Source organism: Uloborus diversus, chromosome 4, assembly GCF_026930045.1.
Source record: "Uloborus diversus isolate 005 chromosome 4, Udiv.v.3.1, whole genome shotgun sequence".
Taxonomy (NCBI): Eukaryota; Metazoa; Arthropoda; class Arachnida; order Araneae; family Uloboridae; genus Uloborus; species Uloborus diversus.
The window spans coordinates 185,932,963-185,954,108 of NC_072734.1; the positions used below are offsets into that span (position 1 = coordinate 185,932,963).

At 33.5% G+C, this 21,146-nt stretch overlaps 2 protein-coding genes across 3 annotated transcripts in view; one reads left to right on the forward strand and one right to left on the reverse strand.

Moving 5' to 3' along the window:
* LOC129221245 (uncharacterized) overlaps positions 1-21,146 on the reverse strand; it is a 246,005-nt gene that overhangs the window by 179,581 nt on the left and 45,278 nt on the right. The window contains exon 2 of one of the 2 annotated variants that reach the window (XM_054855699.1): positions 140-254. The exons of the other annotated variant lie outside the window; for it this stretch is intronic. Coding sequence (XP_054711674.1) covers positions 140-168 — 29 coding nt within the window. The 5' untranslated portion in view covers positions 169-254. The remainder of the gene's footprint in view (positions 1-139; positions 255-21,146) is intronic. 2 annotated transcript variants of the gene reach the window in all.
* Positions 1-21,146, forward strand: part of LOC129221244 (carbonic anhydrase 7-like) — a 196,727-nt gene that overhangs the window by 74,563 nt on the left and 101,018 nt on the right. The window lies entirely within an intron of this gene.

Below are 21,146 nucleotides of genomic sequence, written 5' to 3' on the forward strand. Positions count from 1 at the left end.
GATATAAGTTGACGGCGGGTGAAAAAAATAGGTATATTTTTATGTAGAACATGGTGCGTAATATTCGAACACTTCAAAAGATCTTTCTCTGAATAATATTTTTTTCTAACTCTTATTTACTTATAAACCTAAAACTTACCTTCTGCACACAAGGAAATACGCATTCATTTCTTGCACCAGCTTCAAGTATTCCGCCTTTTAACGTAATTTTATAAGTTGCCATTTCCGACAAATCATAAGAGCCTTTCGAGGGACTGAAACGGAATAAAAAATACGTTTTATTGTTTGAAGCGTTTGAGTCTTTACCGAAACAGCTAAACAGGATGAATCGTTATGCAAAGTAACTGTTAAAGACAGGTATGAATTCTCAAAGATGTCAGAAAAACGCAGCAAACACCATTCTTGGAATTTATGTGGAAAGAATTGTTATAAATTCGTGGAAATATTCAGCGCCAAGAACCCCATTAGAAAAGTTTCAGCATCCCAAGCGGTTTAACAAATTCGAAATGCGAAAAAAAGTCTGCCTTCAAGCTACGGAAAGTCGCATTGTTCTTAAAGGTTTTATGTTGTAAAAAGTCAGCATGGAATTTATGCTATAAATATTCTCATACCTTTGAAAGGCTTTTACAGTTCTAAGCAATAAAAAAAATATTTTTTTTTTTCAAATTGAAAGCTTATTCAGTATTCTGCTAGAATATTTACTTCAGCAATTTATGCTGAAATATTCATTTTACTTTAGAAAAATTGTGTCTTAATCGAAGAAAATTTTCAGTTTAGTAATCAAAAACAACTTGGTTTGGGAAATCGCAATCAACAACGTTTTGCCGCACCAAATTAGTAGATTACTGCAGACACGTGTTTCTGCGCTACAAGAAACCCCTTTTTCAATGCAAAATAGAGAGCTTTTGGATGTAAAGACATCCGGTAAAAGGTACTTATTTATTTCCAACGAAGTTTGTTGTATTGAAATATTAAGCCGAAAGTAATTCATGAAAGTAATTCATGTTATCTTTTGTTTGTATTATATTCGAGGAAAACAATCTTGATGAAAACGGTGAAAAATACGTGTGATTTAATGAAACGTTAAAAATATATCCGAGGAAAAAATCTGGTGCATATAAAGGTCGGGAATCACGCTCTCATTACACCGGTTTTAGTGATGTTCCGGATATCCGTATCCCTATCCGTATCCGCGAATATCCGAGGAAAAATAAAGATCTGTATCCGTAACTTTTTGACGGATCTTAAACGGATCTTTTCTATTCTAAAATTATTTAAATATTTGAATAAAAGACTATTAAATTCAGTTTAAATTAGGTTTTATTCCCTATTTAAATTATGAGGTATCATTTCAGAAGCCAACTGCCCTATGAGACATGTTTTTTTTTTTTAATATTTAGTTTAATGTTAGTTTTTGTTATTGATATGGGGTTTCTGTTTTTCTTCATTTTGGTTTTTCCCGAAATCCTTCAAAAAAAAGTGAGACAAAAGTCTCTATTTACTGTTTGTAAAGGTGTTCACGGCTCTGTTATTTCGTCGGTCGGAGTAATTTGGGTGGAATGAGTCAGCGCTGCATTTATGCTGAAATAAAATGCGAAAAATTATTTCTAGCCTATCAAGTAGCAGCTTTACATTCTTGCTCCTGTATCCTACATCTACCGAGCAAGATAGAATAATTTTTCACATTCTATTTAAGCATTAATGCTGCTCTGACCCGACCCTTCCAACTACTACTACTACTACATCAATTTTAACGGAGATTTCTTCAAAGAGTAAATCATAGTCTTTATTATATTTTCGCCGCAGGTTACATTTTTTGAAGAAACGGTGTTATTATAGTGACGGGAAAACCTTCCGTAATAAATTTTACGCTTGGATAGTTCAATTGAGCAAAAACATTTTGAGATCCGTATCCGCGGATCTAACCAGTTTATAATTTATATTGTAACGGATCCGGTGCGACTTCCAACTTTCTTGAAAGGACGACACAGTTCTTGATTAAAAACACAGGAAATTTATTTACACTATGTACAGGAAAAATTGTCAACAACTGCTAAATGAATCATCAGAAGCAAATATCACACAACACCGTAAACTCAACGGTTACACACATATTTATTTCAAAATACGAAAAATAACACAGCGAAATGCCTCGCAATAAACAGAGCTAATACACTCTCAGTACAAATTCTCAATCGAAACTGACTTTTTATCATGCGTAACGGCTTTTTATACACACCGAAAGAGAACTCTCAAATATTCCACAAGATTCCCGAAAAATCGTATTAGACAGTTATTTTATTTCTTTTCCATTCACAAATTTTATCATTCAGAGATGAGGGGACGTATACTTCAGCCGAATGTACGGGGGCCGTATATTCATTACAAGAAACTATTTACAGGTTACTTTGCTACAATAATTTTAGATGAAAGATAATTTAGTAAACGCCTAATTTAGCTAGATTACGTCAAATTAATCACAAAAATAATTACTATTTACAGAATTTGTAACAATATTAAGAAAATAATTCAAATTTAAATTAAGTTTTTATGACTCATTGAAAAGGATATATTTCACCCCCAAGTTTTAAAAATATTGGGCCCCCTTCAGGCTTGGATCCGGGCCAACAGGGTGTCCCTTCTCTCTCCCCCTTGTGCACGCCCCTGACTAGACAGCCCGGTTATCACATCCAGAGACTGCAGTTTCGTTCTTATTAGAACTCCTCGGTCAGAATTAATGAATAACCGAGTAGGAGGTCGATGTCACCTCATTGAAGCTGATCCCTATGTGATAACTGTGCTGTCTGATATACTGCATGTAGTTCTGCCTTAGACCTGGCTTAGGGGCGCTAACTTATTGCTAAATACTCAATATTTTCCTTTAATTCACGAGTCGAACCGCACCATGCTGCGGACACTCGCTGGTGAGATAAATTTATTTTATCTACCAGTTTGTTGGAGCCCTCAGCTTCAATAAGATGATATCTGCCTCCAGCTCAGTTAATCCAGACTGATGAGTTCTAATAAGTACGAAACTGCAATTTCGGGATGTGATAACTTGGCTGTCTCGTATATTCCATGTAGTTCTGTCTTAGCCCTGGCTTAGGGGAGTAACTTTTACTGCTAATTACGTTAGTTTGTCTCTGAGGTACAAAACATAGGGCGGGATATAGAAATGTTTCCCAACGTGGATGCTTGCTCCACCGAGTGGCATTTTAAATGCCTGAAAAGCAACTCGAAGAAGGAATTACTGCTTGTTTTGGTGGTTCGGGGGGGGGGGGGGGTTTAGTTTTACGTTATAATATAATAGTTGGTTGCAAATCATTAAGTCATTCTTATATTGCGAATCATTATTTGTAAGCAATATTAAAAATCTGAATGATTGGGGGGAACGGATTTTTTTTTTCTTTTTCTTTTATCATGTTAGTTAAGTGGGGTGCAGTTGAAAAGCGGTTGGGAAGCAATAGGATGCAGGATGGGGTTCCCATCCTGCTGACCTTTGGATGAGCAGGATAATTGATGATGTGATCTTTTTCCAAAGATCACATCATCAGTACTTTAGTTTTGATGGTTTAGAGTAAAATTTTATCAAGAAATCGGTTATAATCTGTAGGTTCTTATCTTTACTAATAATAAAGCAGAAAGTCTCTCTGTCCGGAGGTTTGTCTGGATGTCTGGATGTCTGTAGGATGTCTGTAGGATGTCCGTAGGATGTCTGTGACGCGCATAGCGCTTAAACCGTTCGCCGATTTTCATGAAATTTGGCACAAAGTTAGTATGTAGCATGGGGGGTGTGCACCTCGAAGCGATTTTTCGAAAATTCGATGTGGTTCTTTTTTTATTCCAATTTTAAGAAAAAAAGTATCATAAATTACGAAATTATCGTAACGTGGAACCGTAACATGGGCACAAGAAAATTGGCGAGATACGAAATTATCATAACGTGGAACCGTAATGTCGGTACAAGCCAACTGGCGAGAAAATTCACTATACAATTATTTGTAAATATACAGGCGAACCAAAAGACCTTTTGATTTTTCTATTGCGGGCGAAGCCGTGCGGGTATCACTAGTAAAAAATAAAACTATCTTTATGTATATGTTACCATTAAAGTATGAAATTCGTTATTTTATAGAATACCTAGTTATTTCATGGAATAACTGATCGTGCCCGTAAAAGTGTAAAACTCTCTTGTATTTCATGGTTTAACTAGTCATTTCATAGAATAACGATCTGCAGCCCGTTAAAGTGTAAAAATAATCTGTATCATATATCTTGCACGACAAATACATTTACCTGCCACCCCTATTGCATTTATGAACTATTCCAGGCCATAGGGAGAGAACTTGTTCAGCGTGTTGGCGCCAGTTCATTAAGGTAAACTGATTGCTTGCACGTTACTTTCATTGCTTCTTTTACATTTTAATTGTCTATCATTAGTTTCTTTATAGAATACCTATAGTTATTTCATTTTAGATAAATTGTTTATTTTACACTTTAACTGTCTCTCATTAGTTAATTTATGGAATACTTAGTTATTTCATATAATAACTAGTTAAAGAGTCAAATTAATAGAGTATTACACACTTTAACGGACACGATCAGTTATTTCATGGAATAACTAGGTATTCTATAAAATAACTGCATTATATACTTTAACTGTAACATATACATTACGGCATTAATGTTAGATGTTGAATTTTCATCAACTGCTTGCCTTCTCTATATTCCAGAAACCAGACGATTTTATTATTTGAATACTTTAGCTTGGAATAAATATCAAGTACGAAACAATTTATTAATTTTGCTTATAAATTTCCGTTCTCACATGCAGTATTATACAATCGTTTTTTTGTCCCTTCTCGAGCTCAACCTCTACTTACTAAGTCGCAAAAACCATTCCCCCTGGTAGTCAGTTTCGAATCTGAGAACATCTTGGGTGTGGTGGATGGAACATTCGAGGAATTGTACTGCTTGCTTTACGAGCACATCTGTGAACCATAAAAAATCATTCGAGCTCCCAGCATTCCAAACAAGCAGCTTTTCAGTTCGGTTGTATTTAACTGGGGCGAAGAACAAGAAAGGAACCCATTCACTCGAAGTAGAATAAATGTAGCGACAGGAAAAGCCGGGGCTGTTTTCTTTTCCTTCCTTCCTTTCGTCTGTGAGGGATCAAGTGACACCTCTAACGAAGTGTACTGCACGTCTTTGATTTCGAGGTTGATTGACAGCATACTAATAATGATGAATTTGCAGTTGCTGCGGAATCAAAGACGTGGAAAATGCTGACTCCAACTGTATCGCGAAGGTCGAATGATTTATTTGGGGAGATAAGACATGAATTTGTGAAATGAAATACAACTATTAGATAGTGTTTATTAACGTAAATTTGCAAAGTGTAAAGGTTTTATGGCAAAAAAAACAAAATCAGCGTGTCATCTTATACGAATTACATTCCAAATGCTATACCAGCTTTTAAAAATGCCTTCAGAAAATACTAAGCACTCTAACCGAAATTGAACCGAAAACCGTAAAAATAAATAAATAAATAAAATAATAATAATAATAATAATGAAAATAACTAAAAATTTAAAAAAAAAAAAAAAAAAAAAAATTAATCTTGTCGGAACGAAAACTGGATTTGAACCGAAAAGAATTATTTTGGCTCGGTATACATTCAGTCATTTTGTTACTTTAATCAACTTAACAATATTCTCTAGTTTAACTTCAACCATACGGTTATTATAATTTTAGCACATTGCTGCATTTATGATAGAATTACATTTTTCGTGAAAATAAAAAATAAAATTTCAAAGAGGCAAATGCAAGTGTAGCAGCAATCAACACCCTTGACGGGCGATTTTCTATTAGTTTTAATAATAATAAATAGATCTTATAAATGTCGTGAATGCTTCATTTCGACAAATGAAGCTTTTATGAGAAAACGCGCTCTTACTCATTCCCACCCAACTACAGCAGTATATGTATCTATTACACTCTTATATAATGAATATATAAAAACAAGCGATCTTCGAACGAGTATTGCATTCATAAATCAAAAGGAAAAAGTCGAAATGCACTCCTGTTTGTGAAAATTGCAGCACCATGAAGGAAGCATCATAATCGAATGAAATTTAATACACAATTGAGTGGTAATAGTACAAATAAATGATTACATTTTCAAACCAAACAAACAATAAAAAGAGATAGGAATTAGTATTTTGTGTGGCCACCACGCGCCGCAATAAGAGATGCTACACGACTCCGCATGGAGTGAAACAAAGTTTGAATATCTGCCTGCTGAAGAGTATTCCATATTGTTTGTTTTCGCGACCGAAGTTCGTCTGTCGAAGTAACAGGACGAGGATCACGTACGAGACGTCGCGTTTTTTGGAACTTGATTAAAACGGCTTGTAACTTTTTTTCCTTTGGAGATAGAAGCTTAGTTTTTCGATCATGGGTCGAGTTAGATCTGAAGTTTAAAAAGCCGCTTTTTCCAATGGTGTCAAAAAGAAAACTGTGGAACAATTCCTTCACTTTTAAATGATAGATTTAATGAAGAAAGTAGTGTCTAAATTTCAGCTAAGGCTAAAAAAATTCGAGCTATAAACGCAAATAACTTCCGCCGTAATTTAGTTAGAGCATTGAACCAAATTGCATAGAACGCGGAAAATTTCACTATAAATAATATTAATATGTGCAAGTAATTTTCATCCCTTTCATAGATAATTTACACGAAACTTGAGCTTAAAAAATTTATTCCAAAAGAACTAATTCAAAATTTAAAAAAGAAAACCCTAGTGCAAACCCCTGGGCCTCGAAGTAATTTTGTACTAAACTTCAAGGTTGTAGGTACTATGGGCTCTCCTGGACGCAGGTCTGCCACACTTAATTTTCAGAATTTCTTTGACATTACATTTTTTTAATATAAAGAGAAATATAACTGCACGAGAGCTTGATTTTTATGTCGAAATTCATCTGAAATTCAGCCCTATCTTTTAATTCTTGACGAAAAGGACGGATACAAAGGAGGGCGGTTCCTTGAGGAGATACTGGAACTATCTTCAGATATATTTTCTAGATTAAAGTTCCAAAACCAGCAAATTTACATAGTCTTCGCAATTATTCCGGAATTGAAACCTTGAAAACGCAATCGTAGTCCATCTCTTAGTACTCTGGGGATAGAGACTGGAACTTTCAACGGGATGTTTTTCGAAATTAGAGTTCCAAAACCTCAATTCTAGACGATCTTAGATGGTATCAGAGATAGGGTCAACGACTCCGTCTGGATATTTTTCGAAAGAAACATAACTGTAGGACACAAGAGATGGGGTTCAGTACACTCTTCCAAAAATGTTTAGAAATTGAAGTTTCAAAGAGTAAAAAAATTGCCCCTTCCTTGAGCAATTCCTGGATCCGCCATTGCCTCGACGAAAAAAGAAGGGGGTTATAAGTTTGATACGTGTATTTCTGTACCTGTGTGCTTTTTATGGTAGTGTAGCGCACATAACCAGATGAATCGGTTTCGATTTAAAAAAAAATGTTTTAAAGGGGAAATGATAGAGATTGCTCTTAGCTTGGTATCATCTTTTAGGACTTTAATTTTTGATATAAATTCAAACCAACTAAGCTTTTTTTCGCAGTTTTTTTGCAGTGAAAACTGATTTACACATTTAAAATATTGGTACCAAACAAAGCTTTTGCGCTCATGATGAAGTTTGTTTGGAACTTTATAAGATATGAATTCCTGGAGTTAAAATACTTTTTTTGTAAACTTAAAATACAATTCTAAACCTTTATTCGCGCGTGTGACATTTAGTTTAACCACAGCTGTTGAGAATGTTTTTCTCTTTATTTCTCTCCCATACTTCAAGAAAGCTTTAAATAACGTCGCTCTGACAAACCCTTTATTCTAATAACATTCATTTACCTGGAGAATTAACATTTTTTTAAATTCAGCGAAACTGTTTTAAGAAATTTACCGAGACAATTACCCTTTTGGGGGAACTTAATTTCCTCTTATGCAGAACTTGAGCAATAGAAAATGAGAGTAGGCGAGGCGGCCTTGAAATTAAGGAACACATCAGGTTTCTAGAATAATGATTCTTTAAAAGTTTGAGTCCATTAAAACTGAGTTTTAGTTCACCTTACTAGTAAATTAATTAGAGAACTAGTTAACTGCGTTTTCAGAATATTGTCACTGCCATTGATGTCATTACAGTTGTATTTTTATTATCTGATTATAATAACAGAATTTTTCAAAAAATACCAAGCACTTTTTATAATGCACTCAAAAGGACAAAATAACTTTTCCGGGTCAGAAAGGACAATTTAAGAATTCCTGTAATTTTCCGAAATTCCAAGAAAATGACACCACAAACGAAGAAAAGTGCGGCTCAAGTCATGAAGAGGATTTATTATCATTATCTAAATTTCAATCATAACTTTGAGTGTTGAAACATGCATAAATTTCTTATTGGAAAAGTTTGGTTTGAAATGACTAGAACAGCACTTTTCTTCGTTTGTGATGTCATTTTCTTGGAATTTTCGAAAACTACAGAAATGCTAAAATTGTCCTTTCTGACTCAGAAAAGTTATTTTGTCCTTTTGAGTGCATTATGAAAAGTGCTTGGTATTTTTTTAAAAATTCTAATATTTTATTCTTTTTAGTACAAATGTACTTCAGAAATAGAATAATTTTACCCTCACGAAACGTCACCTAGTTTTTCATATAAATGCTCGGTACTAAAAGGGAAAAACTTTTTACGTGTCTAAAACTTTAAGCAGCTGGCACTAAAATTTAATCCTTGTTCCTCTCTAGGATTTATGCTTGCTAATTTCAGGCATGCTTCATAGAAGCCTTGATTCAAAATTTTCATTGTGGTTGCTTTTAACGTTACTGTTGCGAGGCAAAAAAATTTGTGACAATGGGTTTTATATTTATACATTTAATAGGGAAATTACGTGAAATTTGCTGTTTTCCATCCTAACCGAACTAATAATTTTATTCTAGAATTTTAATTTTTTAGCGCTAAGTTGTACCTTAAGATTAAACAAATCATTTAGTGAAATCTCGAAGTCTCTAAGTGGTCTAGTTGCAGAGATATAAGCAAAACCGGGCCTCAGATTTCTCCGTGACAATCAGGCCAAGTATAATAAAAGTGCTTAATAATAAAAAGACTACCTACTTTATTCAAAACCATTTAAATTCTGATCTTTCTCTTTTTCCAAAAGTATAGTTCACGTGAACGAAAGAGCTCGCGTCACGTTAACATAATAAACTGCTGCCAAAAATATACAGAAGCTTATGCCAATCCATTAATTGATAGCAGTGGTTAAATTTGATACAAAATTATTGCTTTTGGTAACAAAGTAATCACCTGACTACAATGTTTGATTACGAAATCTTTCATTTGTTTTTATACATTTTACTGTATTATTCCATGTAGTGTTGAAAACAATGTTCCAAACATTAATATTTACTTTCGTTTCTTTCTAGGTAAGTCCTGTTTCAATCATCATGAAACTCCTCGAACTAAGGTGAATAAATTTTTCCTCTTAATTGTAAACACTAATTTAAGAATAAGCTGACAATCTTCCAACGAACATGTCGTGGATTATTAAAATCCGAATAGAAGGATCTTCTGGTTCTGATTCCATACTAAAAGGTGAACTAATTATTTAGAAACTTATTGGATGAGTTACTTAAGGTAATGAGGGAAATATTTGATAAGTTTTAATTCTGAGATCTTAACTTACTCTTACAAACTAGACAGCGCCAAAAGCATTGAATTTGGTCTTAAGATAACAAGCCTAAGCTAAATTAAAGCAGTGGGAACCAATTATCCTGATTTCAATCAATTGTCATTTATGCATTATTGTATTAGTAATTTTTGTCGACAGTTCTTAAACTAGAATTGAATGGAATAAATTTTCGCAAGCGGACGATTGTACAAAAATACACATCAGTTGAGTAAGGTACCCCACTACTTTTTATGGTTCATTTATTTATTTTATTTTCCAGTTTAGGAACAAAAGCTAGAAATTATTTTTAAAAAAAGCAGAAATGTAAACATTTTCAGAACATAATTATTTGTTTTACTTAGTACATCTGTTTCTGAAATATCATTTAGCACAAGCAATAACTTTTAGTGTATGTATTCATTGTTTATACAGGGTGTTCCATTTTAACCTGCAAGACCTCTATTTCACGTTATTATAACTATTATAACCGTTAGTCTTAGATGCATACTTCCAATTGCAAAATGTTCAAAATCATATGCAGAGTTAAGATATTGAAAGTTTGAAGCGAAAATAAAAATGAGTGAAGAAATACAAAATTTAACTTTTTATACGGGCCCTAGGTCTCATAACTTATATTTAGAGAAATAATCTCAATTGAAAAATATTACTAAAACAGAAAACCTGACATTTGTGCTACCAAAACTCAAGGAGATATTCGAGTTCAAAGTTTTTAGGGATCAACAGTAGATGAGATTGGAACTTATCGCCCTTTTAGAAGAATGACAGGTTGTCGAAGTAAAAAAGCAAAGTATTTATATTTTTCATTGCTATTCAAAAATTTTTGCCAGTGCTATGCCGTAATACGCAAAAACACTAGGACTCGACCGATGCATCGGCCAGGCCGATGCATCGGCGCCGATGGTTCAACAATTTAGCCATCGGCATCGGCGGTCGATGCTAACTTGCAGGAAACATCGGCCCATCGGCCTTAAAAAACATACTTAAAACATGCCTTAAAAAACTTAAACGCGCATGAAGACATCACAAGAGAATTTGCGATAATTAACTGAGGAGGCGTTCAAAATGGATATTTGGTTATCTATATATTCATAGGTACATATGTATGTACAGATGTGCCGAAAAAACTTGTGAAGTATAAATTTGGTGATAGTAAAATAGAAATTAAGGTCGAAATCTGATTTTTTTTTTTTTTTTTTTTTTGTGATTACAATTCCTTATTCGTAGAAAGGAAGTAAAGTGAAATGAATCAATGATCCTTTAAATCCCTGACAATCTTATCAATTTATTTCTGTTAGTTTTTTTTTTTTTATCATCGGCCAACGGCATCGGCCATCGGCAATCGGCCATTTGGAGGAAAACAATCTGCCATCGGCCATCGGCCATCTTTGAACAATCGACCAACAATCGGCATCGGCCCATCGGCCAAAAAATGCCATCGGTCGAGCCCTAAAAAACACACGACAAAACCTCAAACAGTTCGAGAAACCACACTCTATCCACACATAAAAATTTATAAATCCTTGTTAACTGCTAAATTTTCCCCCAAAAATGTTATTGACGGCAAGAGTAAAGTGATGTAAGCCATAAAACGCTGCGTTTCATATCTCGGTGAATATTGGTCGTACTAATGTCAAATTTTCTGTGTTGGAATTGTTTTTCAATGGATATTGTTTTCATAAATATAAGTTAGGGGACAAAAAGTTCCAAATTTGTTTTATAAATTACTGAATACAAATAATTTATAAATTTGTCTTTTCATGTTATTGAGCTGTCAATATTATAATATAGGCAATAAATAATTAAATAAATTTTGTATCTCAGAACCAGAAGGACGTAAGTCACATTATGGTAATTTAGTAGGAGAGCAGGAAACTTTTTTCTCGCACATGCAAAGGATAGGACACATGCTCTTTTATCCCTGGTAAAAAAGTGAAAAGGAATTTTTAGAGAATTATGTTTGCATGGCACGATGCGGAATAGGCTCCTACATACAATGCACTAATAAACGAAAATCACAATTTTTGTACTTACGTCAGTACTCTGAGGTACTGAATTATTGATTAAATAATGTGTTGTAATTTCCTGTCCTCTTAAAAGCATCGCAAATAGCATAGAATATATCTGCATTCATATGACACGATTGCTTTTAAACTGAAGATTAAATGTAGGTCAAAATATTTTTGCTTTCATCAACAAATTAATCAAATTTAGGAAAATAGTTGTGGTTTTTCATCTCATTCTCCCAAAAAGTTATTTTTTCAGTTTTTAATGGAATGCCAACAGATCTGAAAGCAGTATTTTCTGGACTGTAAAACTCTTCAGGTTTTTACGTCACCAATGTTATTTCGATTATTTAAAAGGCAAAAACTCGATAAAAGTTATCCCAATCTAGACGATACTTTGAAAACGCATCGGTAAGTGCTGAGAAAAAGGGGAAAAGTTGATGAAGCGAAAGTTATCCGAAAGTTTTTGTTCGCATGAAAGCATTTTGAATAACTGTAATTTGTCTTCGCAACACCAGTTTGAAAAAAAGGTTGCTGTAAAAACGTATTCAAGAACGATATTTTACTTTTTTGATCCTCCCTCTCCCCAATCTACATAATGTGCCTTTAGCAAGTACGATCAAACAGCTGAATGTAATGAAGATCCTAAGAAGCAGACTATTTACTTCACATTACATCGTATATTGAAAATCATTTAATGGAGCTCCTAAATATTACTAGGTAAAATATAGGTGAGCAAATAGTCTTGGCTGTTGATCCATATGCGTAGGTGGGAACTGTTTTTTTTTTTTTTTTTTTCATTTTTTTTTTTTTTTAGAAAAATTTACTTTTGAGAAACTGAAAACTTTTCAAGGCGTATGAAACTGAATTTCTCCCGCTTAAAGTTGTCGAGTAAAGTGTTAGTGGCTTCTCTCTCACAACAAAGTAGTAGAAGACATGCGCTTTTTGTAAGGTACTTGTTTGGAGCTATTTTTTGTTCAGTAATGGCTACCGACACCATCGACTTGAAGTACTGAATGGTCAAAAACAGGCTGCTATAGATGGTCCAAATACAGGCTAGTCCTTTTTTTTGTGACCAAAAATGTTAGCCCATTTTTACACCAAGTAATTATTGATTCTTGCTAATTATGAATCATGCTAATGCTTTAATAGGTTTTTATAAGGCATAAACAAAATCAGGAAGGCTGCTTTTTTCTCTTTTAACCTGTTTTTAGGACGCCCAGAACTAAAGACAAATATTTAAAAAAGGTTAAGATCGGATCTAGACGACATTTAGAAATCCTTTAATGTAGTTTTCGAAAGAAATATTGGAACTTTGAAGACAAGTAAATCTTTCCATGTTTTTTTGGGCTACTCGTCAAACTTTGTCACAAAAAAGAGAAAGGAAAAAAAGGAAAAGGAAATGCTGAATTTAAATTTTTATTGAAAGAGTTTTCGACATTGAGGAAACATGATTTTCAGTAGTCCAGAATAAACATCGTTCAATTGTTTCAAGGAAAGGAAGAAAAAAAATAAGGGGGCTACTTTAATATCTGCACACTATCACAGCTATAGCTTGCATGAGTGCTTTCCATGGTTTGAATTTCTCCTTATGTGAATTTTTCAAGGGTGAACATAGTCACAACACTCATGAATGGCGGGTAAAATATCAAATACAATTTTTGAGCAAAACTTACATGTTTTTTCTACATTTATTACGAGATAAATTATTTTTATGCAAGTAGCGCGTATTTGGACCAGCTCTTGAAAAATCGTCTTTTTACCATTTTTTGAGATTATGTAGTTTTAGACAACTAAAACTGTTTTTTAAATAATTTTTTAAACCCTTATTGTAAACAAAGAACTTTGGTTTGTGAAAATGGTAACGATTATGATTGGAATTACGATTATGTAGGACGTTGGACGTTTTGAATTACCTCGCTTAAGAAAGTGTTACGTTTGATGATTACTAGAAGCCATGTTTATGTTTTTGATGGGTCCGCTGATATAAAAATAAAGTTTTAAGTTTACACTAATATACTTTCAAGAATGGTTTTAAGTTTTACTGGCACTAAGCTTATTTATTTTGAGTTAACAGACAAATCAGTAGGTACCAAAATGAAAGTGTTAGCCCGTTTTTAAACCACTTCCCCTGTTTCACGTCGTATAAAAATAGCAGGGATGTTTCTGTCATGACCCAGACTGCTGCACTGAACTTTTTGGGCAAGAAATGGGTGTTTTGGTTGGATTCTCTTTTAGGGGTCTCGTTCATGGTAGGTGCTCTATAACATTTAACAGGGTGCACCATCGCTCCTATGGTAGATAGCCACTCGTGAAAACGCCTAGTCATTTTACTTAAAATGATCAAAAATGCCTTAATGTAATGCTAATAGTAACCAAGGATTCCCCTTCTTTTAGAACTATGTTTACATATTGGAAATAAGTACAGCAGCACCTCATGAACCTAGACTAATAGGGATCCAGGTAAATTGAACGAATGAAAGTACGGATTAAGCAAAATAACTCATAAATTGAGCTAAGGTACTCAAACCACTGTACACAGTAAAAAGTGTATTTTGAATTCAAGAGAAGGAAATACAAAATTGCGTAAGGAACTATTCCTAAATAAAAAATACGGTATACAAAAAAAAAATATTGCATTTACTCTTGCACCTTGTACATCTAAACGCCTGTTCGGATTAAGCGAAATCCGATTTAATAGGATCCGGATATCTGAAGATTTACTGTAATCACTCGCTAACAATAAGACATTTTCTTTCTTTACCAAAATTGACGACAAAAGTTATAGATTTAATTGAACACATTGCTTTAATCGGATAAAATGTGATCCGCTAGTAAATTCCTTAAAATGTCCAATGCAGTGGAGTCAAGAAGCAATAACATTTACGCCGAAGAGTGTTTAGAAAGCTAGAAATACATTAGATAATCATCAGAATCGAATGCAGTCATAAAAAAGGAGAAGCTAATAAAAACAGAGTTACAATAGAGTGATCTGAGAAAAGAAGAGGTTAACAGTAAATATTTATTTCCTGCGATAAATCATGTCAAAAGAAAATACAATCGAACTCGTGTACTATTGACCATCAGATCAAGAATTCAGTCTGCGCAAAGAAAGTGAAATGAATACCTTGCTATATAATGCTCGTATTATGTTATTGATGATTAGTGTCCACTTATGTGATGTAATTAAACGCTGACCGTTGAGGAAAAAGTTATACATTACAAACGAAAAAAATAACATTCTCTAATATACTTTTTCTTCTTCTACCGCTGATCATTCAATTTTCAGCTGTAATTGATCATTCAATTTTCAGCAGTTATTGATTTTTCAATTTTCAGCTGTTACTGATCATTCTATTTTCAGCTGTGATCATTCAATTTTCAGCTGTTATTGATCATTCAGTTTTCAGCTGTTATTGATCATTCAGTTTTCAGTAGTTATTGATTATTCAATTTTCAGCTCTTACTGATCATTCTATTTTCAGCTGCGATCATTCAATTTTCAGCTTTGACCATTCAATTTTCAGCTGTTATTGATCATTCAATTTTCAGCTGTTATTGATCATTCAATTTTTCAGTTCTTACTGGTTATCCAATTTTTAGCTGTCTTTCAACGTTCAATTTTCAATTGTCGTCCAACTTTCAATTGTTTGGATCATTCGTTGCATTCAATTGAGTGACCATAATTCTACTATCACCAAAAATACGTCATGCAGAGGAAATTTTAGAAATTTCCCATTCATGACGTGTGCACAATGCAGGTTGAAATTAGTCACCAAATAGCCAATTACAGTCGAACTCACTTATAACGAGCGCGAAGGGACCGCAATATTTCCTCTTAAAAAAAAAAAAAATCATGAAAATTTACGCATCTTTGCTTTGCTATTTTTATATTTCTGTACTGTACCAAAGAAGTTGATTATTTCATTTGAACAGTCTTATTTTCTCTTTCTTGTTGTTGTTTTCAAGGAATGTGGGGTCCAAAAAACATCGTCATTTGCATCCGTGGCTTCAAAACAGAAGCTTTTCTACACTTTAGAAGCCAAGTATGTCGAGGGCTATTTAACTTCAAATTCTTCACATTTGTCGTCATGGTGGTCGCTTTAATTTTTTATTCTCCCCCTTGACTTTCAGCTACAATATCCTCGAAAGTATATCTTAGAAATGGTAACATTCTCTTCAACAAATATTTAATTTTCAAATACTCCTCTACTACTCGAATTAAAAAAAGGGCCGTGTCATCACTTGTTCTCATGCTTTATATCCCTTCTCTAACTTTTAGTTGAGTTCAAAATGTTTTTGGTATTTTTCAAAAATAGAGATCGTTTTCTGAGGAGAAAATCAACATACATTTCATGAATTACAAAAACATTGCTCGCTTTAAGCGGGGTTCGTTCGTTAAAAGCGAGTTTTGCTCCCATAGACTTAACATTGTACCCAAAAAAATCTTTTTGATTTCCTCCTTAAATCCGAGTTCTCGTTAAAACAGGGCTCGCTGTAAGCGAGTTCGTCTGTAGTTAACTTAGCTATTTGTCAACTAACAGCGACAAAGAATGACAAAATGAAAATTCATTCTAATAAGCTTATGTTTTTTTATCGGTGAGCTTTCTTTCAATGGGCAGATATAAATTAACTCTGGGATAATTTACATTTTGAACTATGAATTTTATTCTTTGACAGAAACATAATTATTTACCGTTTTTTAGAAATATTAACAATTTTGTTGCTGGTTGAATTTATACCTCCCCCTCCCCCTCCCTTTGTTGTGCTTTAAGAGACATTAGTTATTCTACTTTTAGATATTTTGAATGCAAGGTTACTTCGTGATTCTTACACGAAAAACTAAGAATGCATTTTTTTTTTTAATCTATCAATTTGTGTGGAAAATTATAATTTAACTTTCAAAGGTCCGCAAATAAAATATGAAGCAATAATAGTATAAACCAGCAATTTTGTTACTGCTTAAAATATTAAGCAAAGTGAAAAAAGACATTTTACGTTCCTTCAATTCCTGAAAGAAGATGAACAAAGTCCGCTAACGTTTAATTTCATTACTTTTAAAATATTTTCTACTCCGTCACACAATAATTAGAGTCATCTTCATTTCAAATTAGTGTGTTGCTATTTCAAGGTTATCATAAACTTGAATGCTCGTTACGAAAGGCGTGTCGAATTCAGTGATTCAAAGAAATACAAATACATTTGAGAAGAGAATTCAATGAAGATACGATCGGAAGACGCAGTCAGCTTTTTAATGCAGACATAGCTTTTGAAAAGGTTTGATTATAAAACAGAAAGCGTGAAAGCTGCCAAACTGCATTTTGAATTTTGCAACTACTTTTCCCAGCTGTATGGCATACTAATTAATCGTAAGAGATAAATTATGTTTAAACCTTCTTTTATACCTACGAATCTCAGCTTTTGAGTAACTTAACTTTTGAATTATAGATGCAGATATTACGAAAAGAATGAAAGCGGAATACTTGTAAGGCGCAATCATTGCCTCAAGATACCATAATTTCAGTTTTTATTGTAATAAAAACAAAAAAAAATTCTTACATCCATAATTCTTATTTTATATATAACTAGTGATACCCGCACGGCTTTGCCCGTAATAGGAAAATCTAAAGGTCTTTTGGTTCGCCTGTATATTTACAAATAATGTATGGTGAAATTTCTTGCCAGTTGGCTTGTACCCATTTTACGGTTCCACGTTATGATAATTTCGTATCTCGCCCTCGCACTCGCATACACATGGCTTGTGCCCATGTTACCGGTTCCACGTTATGATAATTTCGTAATTTACTCGTCCATCTTATGATAATTTTTTTCTTAAAATTGGAATGGTAAAAGAACCACATCGAATTTTCGAAAAAATCGCTTCGAGGTGCACACTCCCATGCTACATACTAACTTTGTGCCAAATTTCATGAAAATCGGCCGAAGGGTTTAGGCGCTATGCGCGTCACAGACATCCCTACAGACATCCTACAGACATCCAGACATCTAAACATCCTCCGGACAGAGATACTTTCAGCTTTATTATTAGTAAAGAAGAAGATAAAGATTCTTTCCCATTTTATTAAATTTCTGTGAAAAATGGGCTTAAAATTGGAATAGAAAAAGAACAAAATCGAATTTTCGAAAAATCGCTTTGAGGTGCACACCCCCCATGCTACAAACTAATTTTGTGCCAAATTTTAAGAAAATCGGCCGAACGGTCTAGGCGCTATGCACGTCACAGACATCCTACAGACATCCAGACCCTCCGGACAGAGAGACTTTCAGCTTTATTATTAGTAAAGATAAAGAAGTTAATGTTATCATTATTAATGTTATCCTTATTAGTATTACTCTTAATAATAATAATAATTGCTGTTAATATAATTTATTACACATGTAGGTAGTTTTTGTCACGTTTCACTAATTGAATAAATATCTGGTATAATAAATTAAGAACTTGACGGAGCTCTTAATAGTTTTACTTGTGTTTTTACTTCCTTTTACAAAAAAGGAAGTATTGCATTCGCGAAAAAATTTTTCACTTAAAAATCGATCTTAATTTCCATTTTGCTCACCCCCGAATGAATGTTGAGTGTTTTTTCGACTCGATCACACGTGGATAAGTGCCTAAGAACGTATAGACACGCGAACTATCCATTTTGACGATTCCCGAGTTAATTACAACGAGTTTTCTCGTGACGTCTGTATGCATGTATATGCGTATGTATGTCGCATAACTCAAGAACGGTCTGTCCTAGAAAGTTGATATTTGGTACGTAGACTCATAGTGGGGTATAGATGGGCACCTCCCCTTTTGGTTGCATTCCGCTGTTTCTAAAGGGATTTTTTGCACCTTTAGGGAGGGAAATCATTGTTAATTTCGATGTATACTCAAGTGGTGTTATAATTTGGCGGACACTTGGCGATATATCGCCAGTCTTTTGGTCGCCAAGTTTTGTCGCCAAGTTGACGACAAATTTGGCGAATTTTTTTTTTTTTTAATCTGGTTTCAATTTGGCCACTGGTGGTGATATGTAGAGATTAAACTATTGAATCACATTAAAATTGCCAATAATGGGGAAATGACAGTAAATTGGAGTAAAATGAAGTCATGTGATGCTCACATCAGCTCGTTTATATCGGTTTACGTTAGCTTGTAAAAAAATGGTCCGTTTAAAATAATTTATATTTAGACAGACTCGTTCACTTTGACACATGCTGTGTATTTTTATTGGAACCGTTGATGAAATGATGAAATCATTCAAAAAAGTTTGCTCATTATTTGTACATGCATTTCAAAGTCCCATCTGAAACTGCTTTAATTAATTTTATTTTTAAAAATAATTTCAAAGGCACGAATTTAATTTGCACGGCATCATAGAGGTAAAACCTTTGAAGAGATGCATACAAAATTTTCACTGTTTGAAATACTAGCAAAATAAATGCTTTATTTTTTTTTCAATTCACGAACATTTATGTCGTAATTTTTTCAAGTTAATATATCGCTAAATCAACGGAATATTCAACAAGTCATAAATGAGAGTAATGATATTCCAATAAATATTGACTGGTTAATTACTTAACATTAGTTAGTCAAGTACTTGTGTTTTCTCGCAAGTACTGCGGAGGTACAAAGCTAAGACCCATTTACTCCCCCCCCCCCACAAAGAAAAAATTCAGTGCCACATTTTGCGTCACGAACCTTTCTCACGGGCACCCTGGATAGTAAGACTATCTATTAATGAATAAAATCAATACTTCAAGTGATCGCGTCAGTTAGTGTATAATACAAGTGACTTAATCAGTTACATTAATTACAGCAACGAAAACTACATATTACTCTTTTTATCCATAACTAGCTGCGTTGCCCGGCTTTGCCTGGTCTACCATGAAAATAAAAATTGTGTCAAGTGACGTATATTCAACAATCAGGCGTAAGAAATAATTTTTAAAAACATCATGATTTCTCTTCCAAACAACAGATATTAAAATACTTTTAAGAAATTAAATCCAGACAGATGGATTTAAAATGCGTAACCATGGAAACACAAAATAAAATAAGTTTAAGGAATTAAAATGCGAAAGAAAATGGTTCACAATTTGAATGGAATCGAGATTTTTTAAACTTGATTTAAAAAGGCTTGTAACTTTTTTTCCTTTCGAGATAAAAACTTATTTTTTCGACCAAAGGTCGAGTTCGATCTGGAGTAAAAAAGGTCGCTTTTTCCAATGGCATCAGAAAGAAAGTTGTGGGACAATTCCTTCCCTTTTTGTTGAGAGATTTATTGAAGAAAGTGGTACCAAAATTTCAGCTAAGCCTAAAAAAATTCGAGCTAAAAACGCCAATAACTCCCGCCGTAATAAAGTTAGAGCATTGGAACAAATTTCATAGAATGCGGAAAATTCTACCTTTTCTAACGATGTGCAATATTAATATGCACAAGCAATTTTTCACCCCCATTTTCGAGAATTTACGTGAAAATTGGGCCTAAATTGGAATAAAAAAGAACTATTCATCGAGTTTTTTTTTTTTTTCAAACAGGTCTGCAAACCTTTTCAGGACTTAAAGGAACAAACTGTGAAAATTTCAGCGAAATCGGCCGGGTAGTTCTCGAGTTTTGCGAGATCAAACACACAGACGCGTTTTAGAGACTTCATTTTATACTATGTAGAGATATTACCTTTTAAACATAGTTGAAATTCTAAACAATAATATTTTTGCCATTATAAATTTTATTATTTTCTGTTCTGCGGTCCTCTCGAGTTTTCCATCCTTTGCCCTAGACTTGTCAATTGTTACAAACGGCCCTGGTTTTAGCCAATTCAAAGCCATGTAAAAATGCATCATACTTATCTTAGTGCAATTCTTCACTCAAGAAGTTATTTGCCAAAGGGAAATGAAACAAATAGCATTTTTTCTCTCCTTAATGATGTGTATCTTTTCACGTAATTTCCTCTAATAACGCATCTCTCTTGTCATGGTATTTGCCTTTGCTTTTTTATGAATGAGCTCATCTATTGTGTTTACAATGCGTTAAATTTAATGTAAAGATGTAGGGTATACTGGGGCACGTTTACGAGGATTTTTTTCAATGAATTTTCTAATTTTTATGTTTTAACCTTGGAAATTTTAGGGACATTGTGGTTTTATGAAGCTGTTAATGAAGTAAAAATTTGTATATTCAGTTGTTGCTCAGCTTGTGTTTTTAACCGTAAAAAAGAAAAGAAAGAAAAAAAAATTTCGAGTCTAAGTAAGTTGCGTAAAATTGCCTCGAACACAGGGCAAGTTTATGCATCGAGTGGGGCACGTATACGCATATAAAAAATGATAACAAGGAAACAGTGAAATAGCTATTTAACCAAATTTAAATGTTT